We start from the raw sequence: 19920 nt of genomic DNA on the forward strand, positions 1-19920 counted from the left end.
ATGATGCATATTGCATATTTTCTGTTAATCCAATAAACTCTATGCCACTGCTGAAATACTACTGTTTCCACAAGGCATGTTATATATTAAAAGGAAGTTGCTAATTTGAAAGCTCAGCCAATGAAACAAAACTCTAAAGAATTAAGAGGGGTTCCCAAACTTTTTCATATGACTGTATATGCCGTATCCAATTACACCCATTCCTTTTTTTTTGGCATCTTATGATATGGGAGTTATTGTGAGTCTTGCCTTCAAAAAATATGTATTTGTAATTATAATGTAATCGTACTAATGAGTAATAGTAACTGAACAAAACTGAATTCCTCTTCAAATTACCAAACAGACAAGAGTTTGTCAACACACACACACACACACACACACACACACACACACACACACACACACACAATACCTTAACTGATGGGATAATAAATTAAAGGATTTTTTTATGGCTCTTATCAAACAGGATTTCCCATACTAAGACAAAGAGAATCTAATATAAAAGCACGAGTGTGGCAATGCAGGCACTCTAATTTAAGATCTAATTAGGTCAAGTGCCTTTTGCCACTGACAAGATTATGGCATAGCACAATGGTTGACACTACTTCATTGCATTGCCTTTCACTTGAAGAGCGGGTTGTGGAGGACAGTAATATTCAATTATTGGAATGTACATAAGCAATATTATCTTTGGAGGCAAGCAGAACAAAGCTGACAATACATATTGATATATGTTTGTTTGTCGTTTTTTCCACCTACGTTCTGGGCCAAATTGTGCTGATGCAATAGTTTGACCCCAGGCTAAAGATTGGATCATAAAAGGAACCTATGCAGGCCCATTCGGTGAGAAAAGCTTCTGCACGCTGATGCATTGATCCATTGATATTTGGACTATTTTTGCCAGATATCTATTCTTGGGCCTACCAGGAAGAGGTCACAGTTCGGAAGGGGCCGAATCCGCAACTTAAATCTGCCCATGTATTGCAGCTAAATTGTACCCACAGCATCTTTAATGCCTACCACAAAGCAGAGTGTGCAATAAGGAAGAAATAAATAACCACAACAATAAAATGATTTCAAAATTGTCTGTACTTTTAATCTGCGCACGTCACTGGAACATGAATAGCAATGAACACACTACGGCACAAAGATGAAAGACTGAGGGAACAGTTATGGGATGGCTCTCTATGGAAGAAACAAAAAAAAAACTTTGTTGGAAATTGTATCCCACTTTATGTGATAACAGTAGGAGCTGTGCGACCGGTTCTTTCCTGTAACTTTGAGATCTTTAGTGCAATGGTGATAAGAGGGGCCAACATAACCTGTGAATAGAAAAAAAGCACATAAAATATGTATGGGTATTTCGTCTTCATTAAACAAACAACAAACCAAATATTTTGCCCCTGCATCCTGTTGGTCATTTAAATGCAAGATGGCACCAGTTATTTAGGGAAGCAAAAAAATTGTGATACTTGGGAAAAGCAACCACTACATTTCACCCAGTGTATACCTGAATAGGTGGTTCCCCTTTAAGTTAACTTTTAGTATGTTATAGAATAGCATATTCCTAGCAATTTTGCAGTTTAATTTTTGAGTTATTTACTTTCCTCTTTTGCTTCATTTCAGCTTTGAAATGGTCGTTACTTACCCCAGAAGGCCAAAAGCTATTTTATTGTTATTTATTATTGTATTTTATTGTTATTACTTATTGTTTAGTGTAACTTTTTATTACTTATTCTATTATATTCCTGTCTGTCGTTCAAACCACTGCCTTATGTACTAGGGTACATAAGACGAGAATCCAGATAGCTGCTTATATACCAAACTGAAGAGCTACCGAACAACAAGATAAATAACTGAAAAACCATGAAAAATATTGTCTTAGAATATCAACGTCTACCTCATACTAAAAATTCATTTTAAGTTGAACTACCCCTATAAGGAATAGGGATGACTGAGAAAGATGCCTGCTCAAGAATAATGAATTAATTTACTAAATAGGTCTAACTGAGCACACAAGTTTGTCTGTTTAGTGAACAAGCCGCCATTAGGATACTGTAACCTATACCTATGCTGTACTATTTTCTTGATCAAGAAAGAAAATTCCTGATTTTTGCAACCACCAATGCCTGGATCACTATTTAAATATTTCCATACATGAAATCCCTTAAATAATATAGTTTCATAGTAGAACTGCTTTGATCCCCCATGCATGCATAACTGTGATTTGTTTGTTGAAGAGGAGGTATTGGCTCTTTGCCAAGAGTCACAGGAAAGCACATGAGGGAATTTTTGTTTGGCTACAGCACTAAGGCTATATCTAGAACTAGAACATAAGAAAGACATTACAAATTAAAAAATCATTAGGCTTTGAATTCCAGTCTCCCCATAACTAAGGATCTGTTGGGCATAAAAAGTATGTAAGCAATAATGGCTGCAGTGTGGGCACATTCAAACAAAACTATATTTAATCTCTCCAGGTATACAGTAAATCCAAATGGAAAGCACATTGTGTTCAAGCCACAAACAGTCTTGTGGCCACAAGTATCAACAGATTAAAGAATAAATGTAAACACAGGATTTTACAAATGTGCAGTGGAACATGGGCGAAACTCACAGAAAGAAAACTATGCTATATCTAGGACAGAGTCTGGTAGGCATATTTTCTGTTTATTGAAGCATTATAAAAATAAAAAAACTATAGGCTCATCATACATTACATTATGCCTTAAAGTGGCCATACACGGGCTGATAAAAGCGGACGACAGACAGAGTCGGAAGCTTATTGGCCTGTCAGTCAGATGTCAATTGGGCAGGGCTAAAAATCCTGCCGGATCGCAGACTGCATCTGTTCGTTGATACGGTTCCGCAAATCAACCACCTGTACTCCTGCATTATGATCAGATCGTTGGGTCCTAGGGACCATGATCGGATCAGTCCGATATCGTCCACCTCAAGGTGGCCATACACCGAGAGATCCACTTGTTTGGCAATGTTGCTGAAGGCACACCAGGGGTAACAGGCTGCTGCAATTCAAGCCAATGTTGAGATCAAAAGCAGTGACAGATAAGTCTAAATTATATCACTCGGCATTATTGAAAAACACCAATAAATTGGACGTTGCCCCGTGTTTGCATTTTCAGGCCAAAATCTGCTCTGTATGTCCAAAAACCGGATGAGATTTTTTCTGTCTACAAATAGCAGATTCTTACTTACTGCCATGGAAAAATGATGAGTCACATGGCCTTAAGGGATAATGAAGAGGAGAAGACAAAAGACTACATGCTAATCTGTAGCATAAACACAGATATATTTCACTCTAGCTCTGTCCAAATTATTGCTCCACCCCTTCTCGTAGGCAGTGCTAAAAGGAAGTTCTGCCCCCTGAAACAATGGAGAGCACAAAAAGGACTAGGATGCTTTCCCTATAAATACCGTTCAGAGTTACAGCAGAAGCCCATATTAAATTTGCTTTTAAAAACTGTATTGACATTGTATTAGTGGCATTTACCTGAGGGTCTTCATATATTTTTTGTAAATCCTTCTCATAGCTGTCAATATATAATCTAATGGTAGCTCCAGCGCTGCCTGTACCACTAAGTCTGAAGATGATTCGAGATCCATCAGCAAAAATGAGCCTTAATCCCTAAAAATGGATAAATGTAGATTTTATATACCAAATAATGTAGAAGCTTGAACATTTCTTCTCAAAACTTGTACAATTTGGTCTCAGTATTTTTATACAAAGAGCATGGGTATCGGATTTGCATGATAAACATTTCCTGTATACTTTGTAAAAGTTCTATTTGCTAACACCTGAACATGAAGAATTCAGAATTGCAGCTGCCATTTTTATGCGTTTTAAAATTCCTTTTTCCTTAAAGCATTATCATTTATAGAATAGAAAGGGGCAATGATAGAATATAAACATAGTGACCCAGTAGGTTATTGTATAGGAGCATACATCAATTCTGATTCTCTCATTTAACCCGTGGTCAGGATTTTTAAGCAACCAAACTTTATATTGAGTATACGTTCTTTAATTTCATTAACACAAATGTTGCTTTATTCTTTCTTGCAAAATGCAGAGGGTATATTGTAGCATAAAAAAACATTGCCAGTTCCAGATATCATTGGCAGCCAATGAGCAGCCGCTTTTTTACTGTAAAAGTATAATTAGAATAAAGCTAAATATTTGATTGGCTGCTGAAACTAGCTAAACATTTCATACATTTTATCGATTTTAACAACAACAAAAAATCTGAGGTAAGACAGAAAAGGACTGGCGCCCTAAATGCTGGAACACTGGATGATAGGCTAGAAGCTATAAATCAGGGTTCTTTGACCTGAATATGTTTAGCTTCAGGTTCCATAAATCCTGCTTGTAAGCACCAGATTAAGATTAAAAGAATGTGCAAATGAGACAGAACAAAAAAAGGTTGCCATTTTTATGTTTTTGAGAGATTCATAAAGGCAACATGTACACCGTTTGTGTATTACTTTTGCTGTACCTTCCTCAGTAAAATCAGAACCTCATTTTAGCCATGTCACATTTAGCACAAGTTATATCCATAATATTACATTATATCAAGAATAAATGCAGACACTTTGTGCAAAGTTGGGTTGAACCTCAGTCAAATCTTTTTATGAGTGCTTGCTAAGGTAACAACACTGCATTACTCCTACTGCTACACCATCTTGACATTTCTGGCAATAAATGGTTTGACCCTTAGTTTCAACAGAATGTTCTACTCTTGCAGCACAAAATTCAATCAATATTTGTAGTCTCTTACCTGGTTTCTTGAAATGCTTCCATCGACGGGGTCACTATACTCAAAGTTATCTGCTTTTTCAACAGTATAAACTTTATCTCCAGCAGAAAGCTGCTGGCCAATGAATGAGCGATCAAACATCAATGCTTCAAGATCTTTCATCATTGTGTTAGCTCCTTCAGCATCAACCTCTTCATAATCATATCTAAAACACAATTTGAGTTTAAGGGAACCATGGTCTAAAACAATTGTTACCTACAAACATGTCATACCGAGCAATTGCATTGTAGCTTGAACTCAAAATATTACCTAATAAGACCCTGGATTGGTAGCTGCTGCGAGCAATCTTAAAAGGCATGGATCATTAATATTACAGAGCTGCTGAAACTCTGAACTGGTACAGCAATACAGCCTTTGTAGTCAATTTTATAGGCAGTAATTCTCATTTAACTTTTCTGGAATGATCTCTCTCCCCATGTTATCTTTGGATTGAGTCAACATAATCTGTGTTCAATAAAGCAGTAAGATATGTTTTAAGATATTGGATAGTGTTGCCTTTTACAAAAAGATACATGGAAATGATGTATTTGTAAATTCTTCAAAATAAATGTTTCAGAGGAAAACATCATTTTAGTAAAGCTTCACACGGATATCTACCAATGCTTTATGTCCTAATGCACACAGCAGTTTTAGTGAAAAATATGGAAACATTTTCCTTGACTGTTCAGTATTATATAAGGAAATGTATCACAGATAGACCGATTTAAAATTTGGGTAAAAAAAAAAAAAAACAAAAACAAAAAACAGGGGTCACCTCCTCCCCTTCTACAGATCAAGATATTTTTTCCAGAAATCCAGATATTTTCTGTAAATTGCTATTTAACCAATGAAAAGCCAAATAACTACACTGGTATATGATAAAGATTGTGCTTCATTATAAATTAATTAGAATTGCATTTGGATAACACATTTTCCAGAAATTTCTATCTACCCAGCTGAATGACCATAATAACAAGTGGTATTGTCGATGTAGCAATTTTTGTGGATGGTCTCCTTTGGAAAAATGTAGATAGAACAGAAACGGGCAGCTCACCGTGTGAAAAAATTACGACCATACTTCTGCCAGTGATCTTTGAGAATTTCCTCCACACTCTGTTTGCGTGTGGCAATGATTGATAGCCATGCAAGAACTGCCCAAAGTCCATCCTTTTCTCGAATATGATCAGAGCCTATTGGATATATGAAAATAAAGGTCTTGTTAAATTTAAAAATCCTTTAAATCTCATTTAATATTTGTTGATGAATTATGTGCAACAAGTGGTACTCCAGTTCTCTCTGAAAAACAATGGCAGTATCATCCAACAGCTGGAAATGTAACCAAAAAGCTGAGAGCCAGTCATGATATTCTTTACAATAAGCTTCACGCAACAATCGTCTCCAGGTTTGAATTACAGCTCAGCCAATTTAAAAATAAAAATTCAATGATTAATATATCTTTGATCTATTCAAACGACACATGCTCCAATGTCTGTGTGCTGAAGAATGGTACAGATATTCTGGAATGCCAACCAGAAGTATAATTATTACAAGCACACTTACTCCTCATTATTTAGCTAGTCTTTCTCCACTATTTCCAGAATATTAAATCACTAGTCACTTGCTAAATTTACACTCAACTACTGATTCTCTATTCATATGGCTTTTCAGCTTTTTTGGTTCAAGTCCCCTTAGAGGGCCCCTTAAAGACTAAGGAAAGCTACTGAGGCAGATTATTGGTAATAGATAAGCCACAATAGTGCAAACTATAACACTATATTTATTCTGTAGAATGCTTACCAGAGTAAACAGCTCTAGAAGCTCTCTCTCTGCTTGTTTAGGATAACAGCTACCATATTAGCTTGGTGTGACATCATATCACATCTCTCCTTGCTCACCCAAAGCTCTGGGCTCAGATTACAGCAGGGAGGGGAGGAAAGAGAGGAGCAAACTGAGCATGCTCATGCCATGCCCTGGAGGTTTAAGCTAAAAACAGGAAGTCTGATACAGAAGCCCATGTGTACACAATAGAAGGGAAAAAATGTGGTGTTTCTTTTGACAGAGGACTCAGAGCAACATCACTTTTGAGGGTTTACTGGTATATTTATAGACCTTGATAAAGCTTACTTGGTTTTAACCTTTCCTTCTCCTTTAACTAATAAGGTTAAAATGATATACCATTATTATTAATAATATATATACACATTTTTGTGCAATAGCTGCTGTGCTATAGTTCCAGAAGAAATTGGGGCAGCAAATAGACATTCAGTCCAAATTTCAAATTTATTGGCTATCTGACTTGGATCCCTTTACACAAGTTCCTGTCCCAGTAGAGGTTATAACCCAAGGTCCCACACACCTACAATTTTAACAGGAGCCAATTCCCAATATATACCTTTTTCAAGATACCATAATCGAGAAAAGAAACTGATCACAGAGATGTGGTTTTCTGTGCCCATCAGACATAACCAGGAAGTATATTTAAGAACACAACAAAGAGCCACCACAACACAACAATGATTACTAAATAAGTATCAGTTTCACTTTGCACATAGTAAGTATACATAAACGGTGACAGTTCTTTGGTTCCATCATTTTATTGTTTGCAGGCTACTTTCATACAGTATCTTATATGCAGTGATTAATTAAAATTAGAACCTAGAAAATGATATATATTATAGAAACATTATAAACATATACATAGTTTTTCTCTGTTGTATAATCTTAACATGAATCCGTCTATATTGTGGCACCAGCCTTCATTGTTTAGGAAACTCCTTTATTGCTGTATTATTATTTTTTTTTTTTTTACAAAAAAAGGAGGAATAAAAGCTTTTGCCAACCCTTGTTGCCAAATTCTTTAAAATTTCAGTCCAAAATGCCTCTTTGTGTAATGCAAGCATGCTGCGCCTGTCATTTGCAATGTTTGGCAGTGACAGCATTCCATATAAAATGCTGAATTTCATTTACACATCTGTAAAAAAAAAAAAAAAAAAAAAAAAAAGCAGCTTCCAAATGTCGGTCGCCAAATTAAATGTTTATATAAAAAGGTCTAAATTAATGTCTCTACAGGAAAGGAAATATGTGGTTAGTCTCTTGTCAAGTACCCAGTTTTCTCTGTAGCGTGCATATGTTCCAATTACATGTATTTTAAAAGAAGAAATTTTATGGTCTGCCAATTTTTATGAAAGTTATTATTTATTTTTTTGAACAGTGCTTTTCCTGAATTTTCCCAGACCAAAAATGCTCTGTTGTAATATAGTATGCATTCTGTAGATATTGCAACTTATTGGTATCGGACACTCTAAGAAGCAAACAAAGTTGAGAATGAGCCCACAATGATGCATCACAAGAAGAGAAAATGCTACTGAATCACTCAGGTGCAAAACTAGCAGTACATAAAGGCAACAAATTATGAAGTTACAGAATAATGGCTCTGGTACAAGCAAGATCAAGGATAGCCTAGACCCCATCCCCAATATAAAAATCCACATTTTTAGAAATAAACAGAGTAATCTCACATTTTGCATAACAAGTGGGAATATCTTATACATTGTAATTTCAACGTTAGTACCGGTATGGGATCAGTTACCTGGAAACCCATTATCCAGAATGCTCTGAATTACAGAAAGTCTGTCTCCCATAGACTCCATTATAATAAAATAATCTGAATTTAAAAAAAAAAAAAAAAAAAAAAGTATTCCCTGTTTCTCTGTAATAATAAAACAGTACCTTGTACTTGATCCAAACCAAGATATAATTAATCCTTATTGGAAGCAAAACCAGCCTACTGATTTTATGTAATATTTACATGATTTTCTAGTACAGGTAGACTTACTGTATGAAGATCCATTATTTTAATAAAAATATTTCAAAATGTCTTCTTTGTGGCCACTCTTGATTTATAATGTTAATGCACTGGAAGGACTATTACATCCAGAAATATCTGCAGCCATTGGCTCAATACCATGCTAGTTGCTCAATATTCCTTCAGGTAAATAAAGGTGCTACAGAATTTTGTTTAAGTGGAGGTGAAATAAGGATCATCTGGTTATCATGGTAAATGGGTTTTCAGCAGAAAATATTAAAAAGCTAGAAAGCAGAGCATTGGCATAGGTCAGACCTAGAAAATATGTGGGAGACTAATTTATGGACACTCTTGAATTAAGAGCTGGAATAAAGAAGGTAGTGTATTTATGTGTGTGTAGAACTCTGTACTAGACTACAGGAAAGTTTTATATGCGTCTTTTTTTTTTGCAAAACTGATGTACATAATTTATTTTCTACTAATCATCAATGAAGGGCCAGAGATGTATTTAATTTGCAGTCTTAGGCACCCATAGAAATGAGCTACTGCAGGGGTAAGAAGTTAGTTCTCTGATCAGTTTCCTCTTATTACATAATGTATTTGTCAATTATTATGAAACGTTATGTGCAAAACTTTTCTTACAGAAGTTACTTTCAAGCCATGTTGCTCCCCAAACAAGAGATGGAAAAAACACCTTTCAGTCAAAACATGGTTGAACGTAATATTGTGTAATATCCACAGAATAACCTAATTTACAACCTACCATGAGTATTTTAGACCTTATATGATAGCAAATGAGTTCTACCAATATGGATGCACAGGTGAAACAACCAAAGGCCAGTTCTTGTCAGGTGCATATCTATTCAGGCTATTCTGGAATTCAGTTGAGGAGCTTAATATCTCCATTATGCAGAGTGAAATGTATCCAGGTGGGTGGATGCTACGAGCTGTAGGTTTGTAGAATGCGGGAGGCCTGAATTTAGCCTATTACTGTTAACGATTTTTATCTTCTGTATCCTGAATTTACCCCCATTCAATCACAATGTCTTGCCTTCAAAGCTAGATCTGGGATGCGGACATAATAGTTATTAACTTGTTTCATAAAAAATAACCAAAGGGACTCGTCTCCCCCTCCCCCACTCACCAGTTCCAAAACTTTCCTCTCCGCACAGGGACAGCTTGTTTGCATCCATTAAATTGCCAAAGAATTTCCACCCAGTTGGAGTTTCATATAAAGCAATCTTTGTAGCTTTTGCCACTCTGCATAAAAAAAAAGAAAAGAAAATACCGGATTAATGTTTTCATGGCTCTACCATAAGTTTTAATAGCATACTGCTGCAGTTAAGAAGCAGATATTTTACAGGGTGTTCTTGCTTCATATTTATGTGACATAAAAGGTGAATGAAACTGTTTTATGCTCTTATGTGACATGTAATAAACACATGCAGTAAAGCCACAGTTCTGTTGTTGACTCTTTGTTGCTAAGGAAATAATCTGAAGTAGTGTGAATGAAATACTTTTATGTTGTACATTTTCAAGCCTTTATATTGCTATTGATGAACAAAGTATTAACAGTATTTGTATAACCTTCTTTCTTAGATTCACCAAACCACTAACCATTCAGGTGAACCCAGGCAACCTTAAAGGACCAGCAATTTCTCCTCCCTGACTTCTATAGGAGATAGCCAGGGAGGACAAACTGACCGCCGCACAATGGATCATCACCCAGTCGCCGTTTCTGAAGAGGAGCGCAAGCAAAGAATCGGTAAGTGATTGCTTAATAAACCCTTTGCAAATTAAAAGTGAAAACTGTTGTGGTGTTATTTTTTCGTTAAAAAGCAACACTTTTTTTTATGTTACTGGTCCTTTAAAGAGTTTTATTACATAGCTGAGGTCATCTCCAACTGCCTGGATCCCTACTCTTGGCAGTCACACCTACAACATTTGTTTTAGAGTTACTTACACAGTCTACATCTAGTGGATTTAAATAACACTTTAAAGGAACAGTAACAAAAAAATTAAAGTGTTTTAAAGTCATAAAAATATAATGCTGTGTTGTGCTGCACTGGTAAAACTAATGTGTTTGCTTCAGAAACACTACTATTGTTTATATAAATAAGCTGCTGTGCAGCAATGGGGCAGTCGTATAAAGGAGAAAAGACTCAGCAGATAAGCTCTGTAGAACATTATGGCTGTTTAACTATTTAACCTGTGCCATATAGCCTTTTTTCAATTTCCGCCATTGCTACACAGCAGTTTGTTTATATGAACAATAGCAGTGTTTCTGAAGCAAACAGGTCCGTTTTACCAGCGCAGGACAACAGAACATATTTTCATTACTTTAAAACACTTTCAATTTTTGATGTTACTATTCCTTTAACAATAATAGGCTAGGGCTCTTTAGTGAATTCTAGCACAACAGAAAGGCTGTGGCATGCGATTAGGAAAGTTGTACCCAAACAGCTTCAGAAAATGTTAAATTAGTCAATACTAGGGCTGCAAGATGGAAGCAAAGCAGAAAATAGCAACAAAATAAATTATGCATTAGCCGCTCTTCACACCTTAATATTTTAATCAGAGAAATGTAAAGGAAAATTTATATTAAGACCTTTGAAGTCATCATTTTAAAAAAGTTGGCCAAATTGCCACCAAAAACGTTTTTGAGCATGGAATCTTAAAGCAGTTTTCTTTACATGATCTAAGTAAAGAACCTAGATTTATGGGGCATTCCAGATGAATCAGCATTTACGGTTCTTTGTGGGAGCTTTTTAGAAATCATTTCCTAAAGGCAAAAAAGGCATATTGTTCTCATATTCTATGTAATATGAACTTAAAATGTGTCTAGGAGACATGACAAGAAAAGAATACAGGTATTTGTGTGAAACAGTTTAGCACTCAAAGCTTAACACAAGCAAATCTCTCTACTGTTATCTGAATTCCATTAGTGACAATTATATTAACATTCATATCCAGAGGGGCTACAAATAGATTTTAGAAGATAAAGAAGCATGTTCTCAAACCATCTGCCACTAGATCCATGCAATCAACAATGCAGTCAATGGACAAAATTCAGTCCCAGCTGTAGGATTTCTTAGCATGCAGCAGCATTTCTAAATTCAGGACTGGCAATACTGGGCATAATCGTAAAGACAAAGTGCCAGAAGGTACGAAACTCGTAAGGTGGGCCATGTGGGGTCAGTATGTATCTAATTTTTAAATATGAACTATATATGAAAATAAATTATTTTTACTAAATACAAGCCGTGGGACATATCTCTTGATATAAAATGTTTTTTCCTTATTGGCTGCCTTTGGAACCGGGGCATGTCCCTCTGGCTGTGGTGAAAGATATACAGAAATCAGATGTATGGACCCCCAATTACGCAATGATAATTAGATCGTACCTGTCAAGGGCACCACTTGTTGGCATACTCCTTGCAAACCCACGAACACCAGTTTGTTGGAAGTAAGGAATACTAAAAATATTGGCGGCTATCCCAGCAACAGAGTCAGAAGGGTTGACAAAGAAGCCATTTTTTCCAAGAATCATGTTCCGATCCTAATGAACAAATCAGAGAGGGAATCATTAGAATCCAATTTTTTGTAAAAGGTATTGGAGGCAATACAAACTAGAGTGTCCTGCTATAGCTTACTGAATTATTTATATTAAATAAGGATGCAGAGAGGGAGAGAGCCATACCAGTGTTGGTATCACAAATAATGTTTAGCAAGCCTCACATTTAAATGTGTTTTAGAAACTGTCAATTTTGATTTACATATGTATATTTTTATACTTAACATTATATCAGCACAACTTAATGCATCCTATTTACTTAATTTCCAAAATATTGTGATGCAAAGATGTTATATCAATGAAAAGAACTCCAGATTTTTTTTAAAAAAATTGTGAGTTAATATAATAATAATAATAATATCTTTTCTTACCCCATCTCCATCAAAGGCAGCTCCAAAGTCGTGTTCGCCAGTCTTCATGGTGTCCACTAACTCAGAAGCATATGTCAAATTTGGGTCAGGATGGTGACCTCCAAAATCCTCTAGCGGTATGCAGTTTACTGCAGAATTGGCAGGAGCTCCCAACTCTTCACACAAGATCTTTTTCACATAAGGACCAACAACTAGTTTTGTAAAATAAAAAAAAATAAAAAATTAAAAAAGTTATTTTAGGGGCTGGTTATCTAATACTCTAATTTATCTATTTTTTTTTAATGAAAACAAAGTCAACCCAACTCCCTTCCATGAATTTGAACTCGTTTATCAATAATTTTTCCAGAAAACAATCAAAGCTACACAACCTCAACAGGTTTGAGATGGCGTATTTTCGCATTAGGATTTTTAGCAGCTTTGGGGTATGATAAATCTCTAAAAATTCTAATTTATTAAAAATTTGTATTTTACCCCTAAAAACTTTGAACAGAAAATGTACTTCTCATGCGCACTTTCGATCCTTCATAGGCAAACATGGAGCTAAACATTATTGTTAAATGGAACAAGCTTTAAGCCTTGTTTTCTCCCTGCTCAGCCATGCGATTGTGTTTTAAGAAGGATCCAATAGTTTGTTTCATTTAGCAATAATGTTTAGCTGATCTGCTCCATGTTTACCTGCAAGAGATCCGACGTGCACATGTAGTTTGTTATAGATTTCCCAAATCCAGAAGGGGAAATTGATGGATCCGCAGCATTCGTTGAGCATTTTCCCTCTGCTTTTTGTCCTTAGCATTTACCTTTTCTCTGAAATTTATTTTTCATGACAGCACTCTCTCAATTACAATTGAAGAGTTTATTTATTATTGCAATAGCTCAGCAAAATTTCAGGTACATAAAGGGTATTTTGTATGCAGAGTGATGTTGTGAGAAGCACATTGTATATGAAGGATAGAATAGACAAATCCTAGTTCGGCACCCTTTCTCTAGAGCCAATGTAAATTTAGTATTTTTTACATAGATGTTATTCAGTCAAAGGATGCCAATTCCACCATCGGAAAATATGCAAAAAGGCCCAAATAACTATCCATAGCATCCAATCCTAAGCAGAAATTCTAAAATGATAGGTTAAACCAAGACCTTTCCAAGAAACTAATTACTTTATTATAAAACAAATGCTCTGAGTTGGTGTGTTGCAAACAATTATTGACTAGTACTGTTTATGAATTAACCTAAGAGGTGATTTCTATGAACCATTTTTGTTGCAAAACTCAAATAATTACAAATGTGTAGACTATGAACAGAAATCAAGAAAAACAGCATGTACTGTCTAAGGATTCACATGGAAAATGTTAAAGCACAAAAGCATAAATCTCAAAGATCTATGAAGTCGAGTGGTTCCCCATGATCGATCCCCTTTCATAGTGTGATGTTTTGACAAAACAATAGTAACTATAACAAGGTATATGACTGGTTTTAATCCAATCTTTCTATTGCAAAGCTGATCCATTGACTTAAGCTGGCCATAGACTCAAAGATCCGCTCGTTTGGCAACATCGCCATATGGCACCAACGGCATGGCTATATCGGGGGTAATTCGAACAGTCGGCCGTATGGTCGAACAATAGAATTACGATACGCCAAGGGGCTCCGTCAGGTTGGTCGGGTAAAAAAAATCAAACCTTACCGATCGATATCGTGGCCAGATATCGATCGGGAAGACCTGTCGGAAGCCCCCATACACGGGCAGATAAGCTGTCAAATTGGTCTAAACGACCGATATCGGCAGCTTTATCTGCCTGTGTATGGCCACCTTTAGAAGTTCCCTGTGAAGAAAACATAAAAACACAACAGCAAAAAATGCTCAGGCCATTCTCAGCTGAGCTCACACTGAATAATGTATACTGAGACTGAAAAGTAGTAATTAAAAAAAACATACCCTTTCTTTTCTTACCTTCCCAGGCTAATTCTTGGAAATTTAAAAAAAAAACATTATAAAAAAAATATATTATGCAGCAAAAAAAATTGTTTTTTTAAAAAAAATAATTTGTTGGATCATATCGTCACATTTTTTTTTAACCTCCCTGACAGATACCCTTTCTCTTTCATCTCTTCAGTTACACCCTCTAGCTACACTAAAAGAACAGACAATGAGATGCAGGCTTTAAACTGTCATCACCATAAAGCAACTGGGCAACTACAGGGCTTCAGTTGATGGTATGGGGACAACTTATCAGGAAAGTTTTCCACCGGGACAAGCAGGTTTAGGCCTTGTGAGGCTTATGCTGTCAGTAGTATGTTAGTAGTATATTTTTGACACAGGTATCTGTTTAATGGGGTTACCCAGGGCGAAACAATGCAATTTCTGTCAGATCTCTGAATCTGCTGTTACAAAATGTATTTCAGCAGCAAGTCTTGCTCTTAAGGAAGTATTTGAAGAAATGACAACCACTTCGTGTAAAGATAAAAAAAAGTCAGAGGACGAGAGCATGCCTGAGATTTCCACAAAATTAAATACCCCTATCAACATAGTCTGTTATATGTGTAATGCCTGGCAATGTCTTGGTTAGGCCAGGCCTGAATTTTCCCTTCTTGCATGCCAAAGTTCCATTGTTGTGCCATCACTGTGAATATGGATGAAATCCCGGACTGGAAAGATAGCATTGTAAACAAGATGGCCGCACAAGAAATTGGGTAGGCAGGGGTCATTACAGTGGTCTCTCTGCACAGAAGAGCTTCCTGTGTTACAAGTGATACAAACACCCAGAATTTGTGGGCCACCAATGTGCACCCAGACTGCCAGAGTATTTGGATGACTTGCTGCCCCTAGTTGCTTAGGATAGGGTTTTTTGGCCTTGCAATAAATCTATGGCTGGTCTAGACTGGACCAGATCTGTAAAGTAGAATTCTCATTTTTCTTCTAACACCAGGCTTTAACCGGGTAATGTAGGCATTTGACTGTGAAAGTAAATGTATTTTCTGTAGTAAAGCAATTACATTACCTCCATGCATTGCATCAATTCGAATTTTAAGCCTGTTCTGTCCAGAAAGTAGCTCTTTTAGGGCACTGAAGTCAAATATATTTCTCAGCATGTTTCCATAGGCTTCCACCGAATCTACAATCTCCACTGCATTAAGAAAACATGGACATCATCACTACAGACATGTGAAATTCACCAATTTCAACATTTTTTACATGAAACAACATAGGAGATTTTAGAAAGTATTAATGTTTAGCAATGTTAAAAAGAGAGGTTACGTGCCAGTAGGGTTGCCACCGACGGGTTGGCCTGGCCGTAAAAATGATGGTTGATCCCAATGTTAATAGGGAAAAATATAAATATATAGGAAGGCCTGTATTTTTTTTTCCAGAAAAGGTGGCAACCCTACGTGCCAGGTTACCTACTTTCTCTAAAACCTCGTTATTGACAGAAGCGTACAGTCCTACCAGGAGAGGAGGCACAGAATCGCTTTCCCTCTGCCAGCTCAACTTTATCCTGCATGAATAATTTCTCCATTGCACCATGCAAAATGTCATACATTACCAGTAAATGGCTTGAATTTGTTTTCCAAATCAAACTGTTGTTTTCCAATTGTAGCCAAATCGACTTTAAGATCAGGGCAAATAGCATATTCTTCTATGGTTTTACTGAGCTGGAAAATCTTATCAGTAATGGCTTCAGGCGCTGGACCTGGTCAAGAGACAAAGACAATTAGTTAAAGGAAATTCGCACTAGGTCTTCATTATGGATATGTACATAGTAGGGCCATGGCAGGTTCTGCATTTTTGCTACCTGTGCTAAATCTCCTCCAGCGCATTCTGTTGGAAAATACCATCCCACTGAAGTTAGTCTGGATCTATGCCAGTAAAATTTTTGAATTTAAAATTTTTGAATTACGTTATAGTTCAACATTGCTTTCACCTGCATTTTGGTGTGACTGATTCAAATGTTTTAGCAGCAGAGATACAGATTTCTATGGAATGGTTTTTAACAACATTTTGTTGTACTGGAGTAGATGTACTAATGTACCATCTGCCTTTACCCTAAGGGAGCAAGATGCTTCAGGATTAACTTTTTCGAACATTTTAAGATGTAAAAGGTCTTGGATCTAACCTTTTGCAGTTTTTAAACATATTTCAGACGAGCAAACGCGCTACTCACGACGAGTTTGGCCATATTTAGAAATGGAGCAGTTTGATAATTTTGCATTAACAAATTTAAAGAGAGTATAGTGTCAAAACAGTATTTGTCATGAATTCATACTCATAAAAGTAGAACCTTCGGCAATGTTTTGATTAAAAATTGTTACAAAACTTTACTAACACCACCCAGTTCTGGAGGCATGGATCATTCCTATAGTGCTGATGAGCCTAAGTTTAGTATAGAATATAAAACATTGGCAAACACAGCAGCAGCAAATCCTGCTGTATGGTTCTGCATTTGGCGGACAGGAGTTGCTTTGATGTGTTTGGGTAAGGGGGGCCGTGAAGGGGTCGTATTAGTTTAAGTTAAAATGGGCAGTTTAGTTCACTTTTTTTTCAGAAACGTTTTGGCTCTTATATTTTTTCAACCCAAATCTTAAAATAGTAAAGCACTCATTTACCTCCATTGGAAGTATTAAACTTGATGCCAAAATCTCCATTTGGGCCCCCTGGGTTATGGCTAGCGGTCAAAATAATGCCACCAATGGCTTTAACTTTTCTGATGATGCACGATACTGCTGGAGTAGAGAGAATGCCATTCTGTCCAATAACCAAGCGTCCAATCTGTAATACAGCACAAACGGTTATTGAAACATTGGAGGCAACACAAATACATAAGTTTAATCATTTGGTTTGTATGTGCTTCAAAAAATGTTTAATACTATAGGCTGTCCAGATTTACCAATGAAATGCCTACTGAACTGGTACACATGTGCGTTTTCCTTAAAGGAATTGATCAGGGTAAAAATAAAAACTATGTAACTAGATTGTATATGCAAAATAATTTTTTTTTCTAATATAGTTAGCCAAAAACGTAATGTATAAAGACTGGAGTGACTGGATGTCTAACATCATAGCCAGAACACTACTTCCTGCTTTGCAGCTCTCTTGGTTTCCACTGATTGGTTACCAGGCAGTAACCACTCAGTGACTAGAAGGGGGGGGGGTCATAACTGTTGCTTTTGAATCTGAGCTGAATGCTGAGGGTCAATTGCAAACTCACTGAACAGTTATGTCCCATGTGGCCCCCCTTATATAAAGTCGCTGACTAGATTCGAGTTAGAGAGCTGCAAATCAGGAAGTTGCATTCTGTTCTGTTACACATACAGTCACTCCAGCCTTTATAGATTACATTTTTGGCTGAACTATATTAGAAACATTTTTTTTTGGAAAGGCTATCTATTTAGGCAGTTCTTATTTTCAACTGTTCCTTTAAACTTTATGTAATGCCAAGATTCATTGTGCAGCCCCAAGCTAATGTTCTCGCTCTATAGTTTGCTACTCTAACTCTAATTCCAGCTGATTAAATAAAGAGTCAGACATTACTAAGGTGCATCATTTAAGATACTAATGTTGGGACTGTGCCAAGCAGATATATGGATCCTTTTTTTTTTTTTGAACTGCAGTGCACTGGTGTATACTTAATAATGAATTTAACTAAAATACTGCTGTAGATCTTCCATCACCTTATGACATAAAATGAACCTGAAGAGGTCCCCAAATCGAACCATATCAAGGCAGACATTTGATGAGGACTTTGGCCACTTTGGACAGCTGACTGTTGACCTAAGTATAGGGATTAAAACAATGGCCACCATCATCAATTATTGTCTGCGGTTGAGGATCATGCATGAGTTCAATCAGATCAGCTCAATTTGATAGCCACAATCCAGTCAAGGAGCTCTAAACCATATACGTCCAACTTAACACTGACTGACTTCAATCTTCCTTCCATACATTCACTCCAAGGCTAATAAGCAGAAGTGCAAAAAACATCTATTTTTCATGAAATTCATTTATACAATACAGGATCTCTTACAGAAATCTCAGTGGGCAAAATGCCCGACATCTATCTATGCAACACTGTTGTCAAATGAACACAAACCAACATTCTAAGTCTGACAGCTAGCTCAATAAATATGCACCGCTGCCAGGTGAAAATAAGAGGCTATTAGGATCATTGAAATATTATGTGTTCATTACTTTAGACTTTAATCCCAAATGAATGGCAGTTTTCATGTTTGAGTGTACATGACAGCTGCATTGTTTTGAAACCCACCTCCCTGCAGTATTTACACAGCTTCTCCAACATTCCCAAGTATCATTTACAGAAGCACTATGTATACTACACTTATACAGGCTTATGTAGGAACAAGGTAGACCCCTGGCCTACAGCACTAAACCCTTACAACCAAATAACTATTATCTCTGCAGTACAGAGAAAAACAACATATGCCCGACTGGTTGCCAGTTGTTACTTATCAGTTGAAAATCCAATTAATTATTAGCTCACTAGTTGGCACAACCAATGATAAATATATAAGGCGTAGGTTAACAGATTTTGAAAGTGAAATTTGGGGAGAAGCATGTAAGTGCTGCATGTGACATTTTTTATTTATTTGTCAGAATGTTACCTAAGTGGTATATTTCCCCATAGAAACTGCAGTACAATGCAATTTTATCTGTATGTCCACAAACAAAATAGTAATACAACAAAGAATTATTTATTCATCCAGTGTATATTCCATGCTACCAGTCACTAAAATATTTTGTATTGCTGCTCTTTGTGGCCAATGATTACAAATGAAATATATAGCAGTATAAATGCAGTGCCTATGTTATGTTTATTATGCTAGGAACCCTAGCATAATAAAAGCAGGGAAAGTCTCGTGTTTAATTCTCTTGCATACACAGCATGTTTAAAAGGGACTCACTGACTCATTTATACTGCTATATATTTCATTTGTAATCACTGGCCACAAAGAGCAGCAATACAAAATATTTTAGTGACTGGTAGCATGGAATATACACTGGATGAATAAATAATGGTTTGTTGTATTACTATTTTGTTTGTGGACATACAGATAAAATTGCATTGTACTGCAGTTTCTATGGGGAAATATACCACTTGGGTAACATTCTGACAAATAAATAAGAAAAATGCTGAGCTGCATGGAGACAGTAGCTGAAAGTCTATACTCTGCAGTACAGTACCTGCCATGGTTGCATTCATTGAATTTTTAATTTTGAAGTTTGATGTGGGGCTAGATATATTCTTCGTTTCCGGGTGCCCTGCAAAACTTCAATCACTCTTTAGAATAACATTTTAAAACGATAGAATTACTTGCAGTGTACAGAGTCTAATTTAGTGATAAAAA

General features: G+C 36.3%; 1 protein-coding gene across 2 annotated transcripts in view; it reads right to left on the reverse strand.

Moving 5' to 3' along the window:
- Positions 1-1071: 1071 nt before the first annotated feature.
- Positions 1072-19920, reverse strand: part of pgm1.L (phosphoglucomutase 1 L homeolog) — a 39519-nt gene continuing 20670 nt past the window's right edge. For both annotated transcript variants that reach the window (NM_001086703.1, XM_018256473.2), the window contains 10 exon segments: positions 1072-1322; positions 3512-3646; positions 4794-4977; positions 5866-6001; positions 9761-9876; positions 12021-12175; positions 12562-12752; positions 15561-15686; positions 16104-16250; positions 17164-17326. In NM_001086703.1, the coding sequence (NP_001080172.1) occupies positions 1233-1322; positions 3512-3646; positions 4794-4977; positions 5866-6001; positions 9761-9876; positions 12021-12175; positions 12562-12752; positions 15561-15686; positions 16104-16250; positions 17164-17326 (1443 nt within the window). In that variant the 3' untranslated portion in view covers positions 1072-1232.

The sequence above is a fragment of the Xenopus laevis genome, chromosome 4L (assembly GCF_017654675.1).
Source record: "Xenopus laevis strain J_2021 chromosome 4L, Xenopus_laevis_v10.1, whole genome shotgun sequence".
Taxonomy (NCBI): Eukaryota; Metazoa; Chordata; class Amphibia; order Anura; family Pipidae; genus Xenopus; species Xenopus laevis.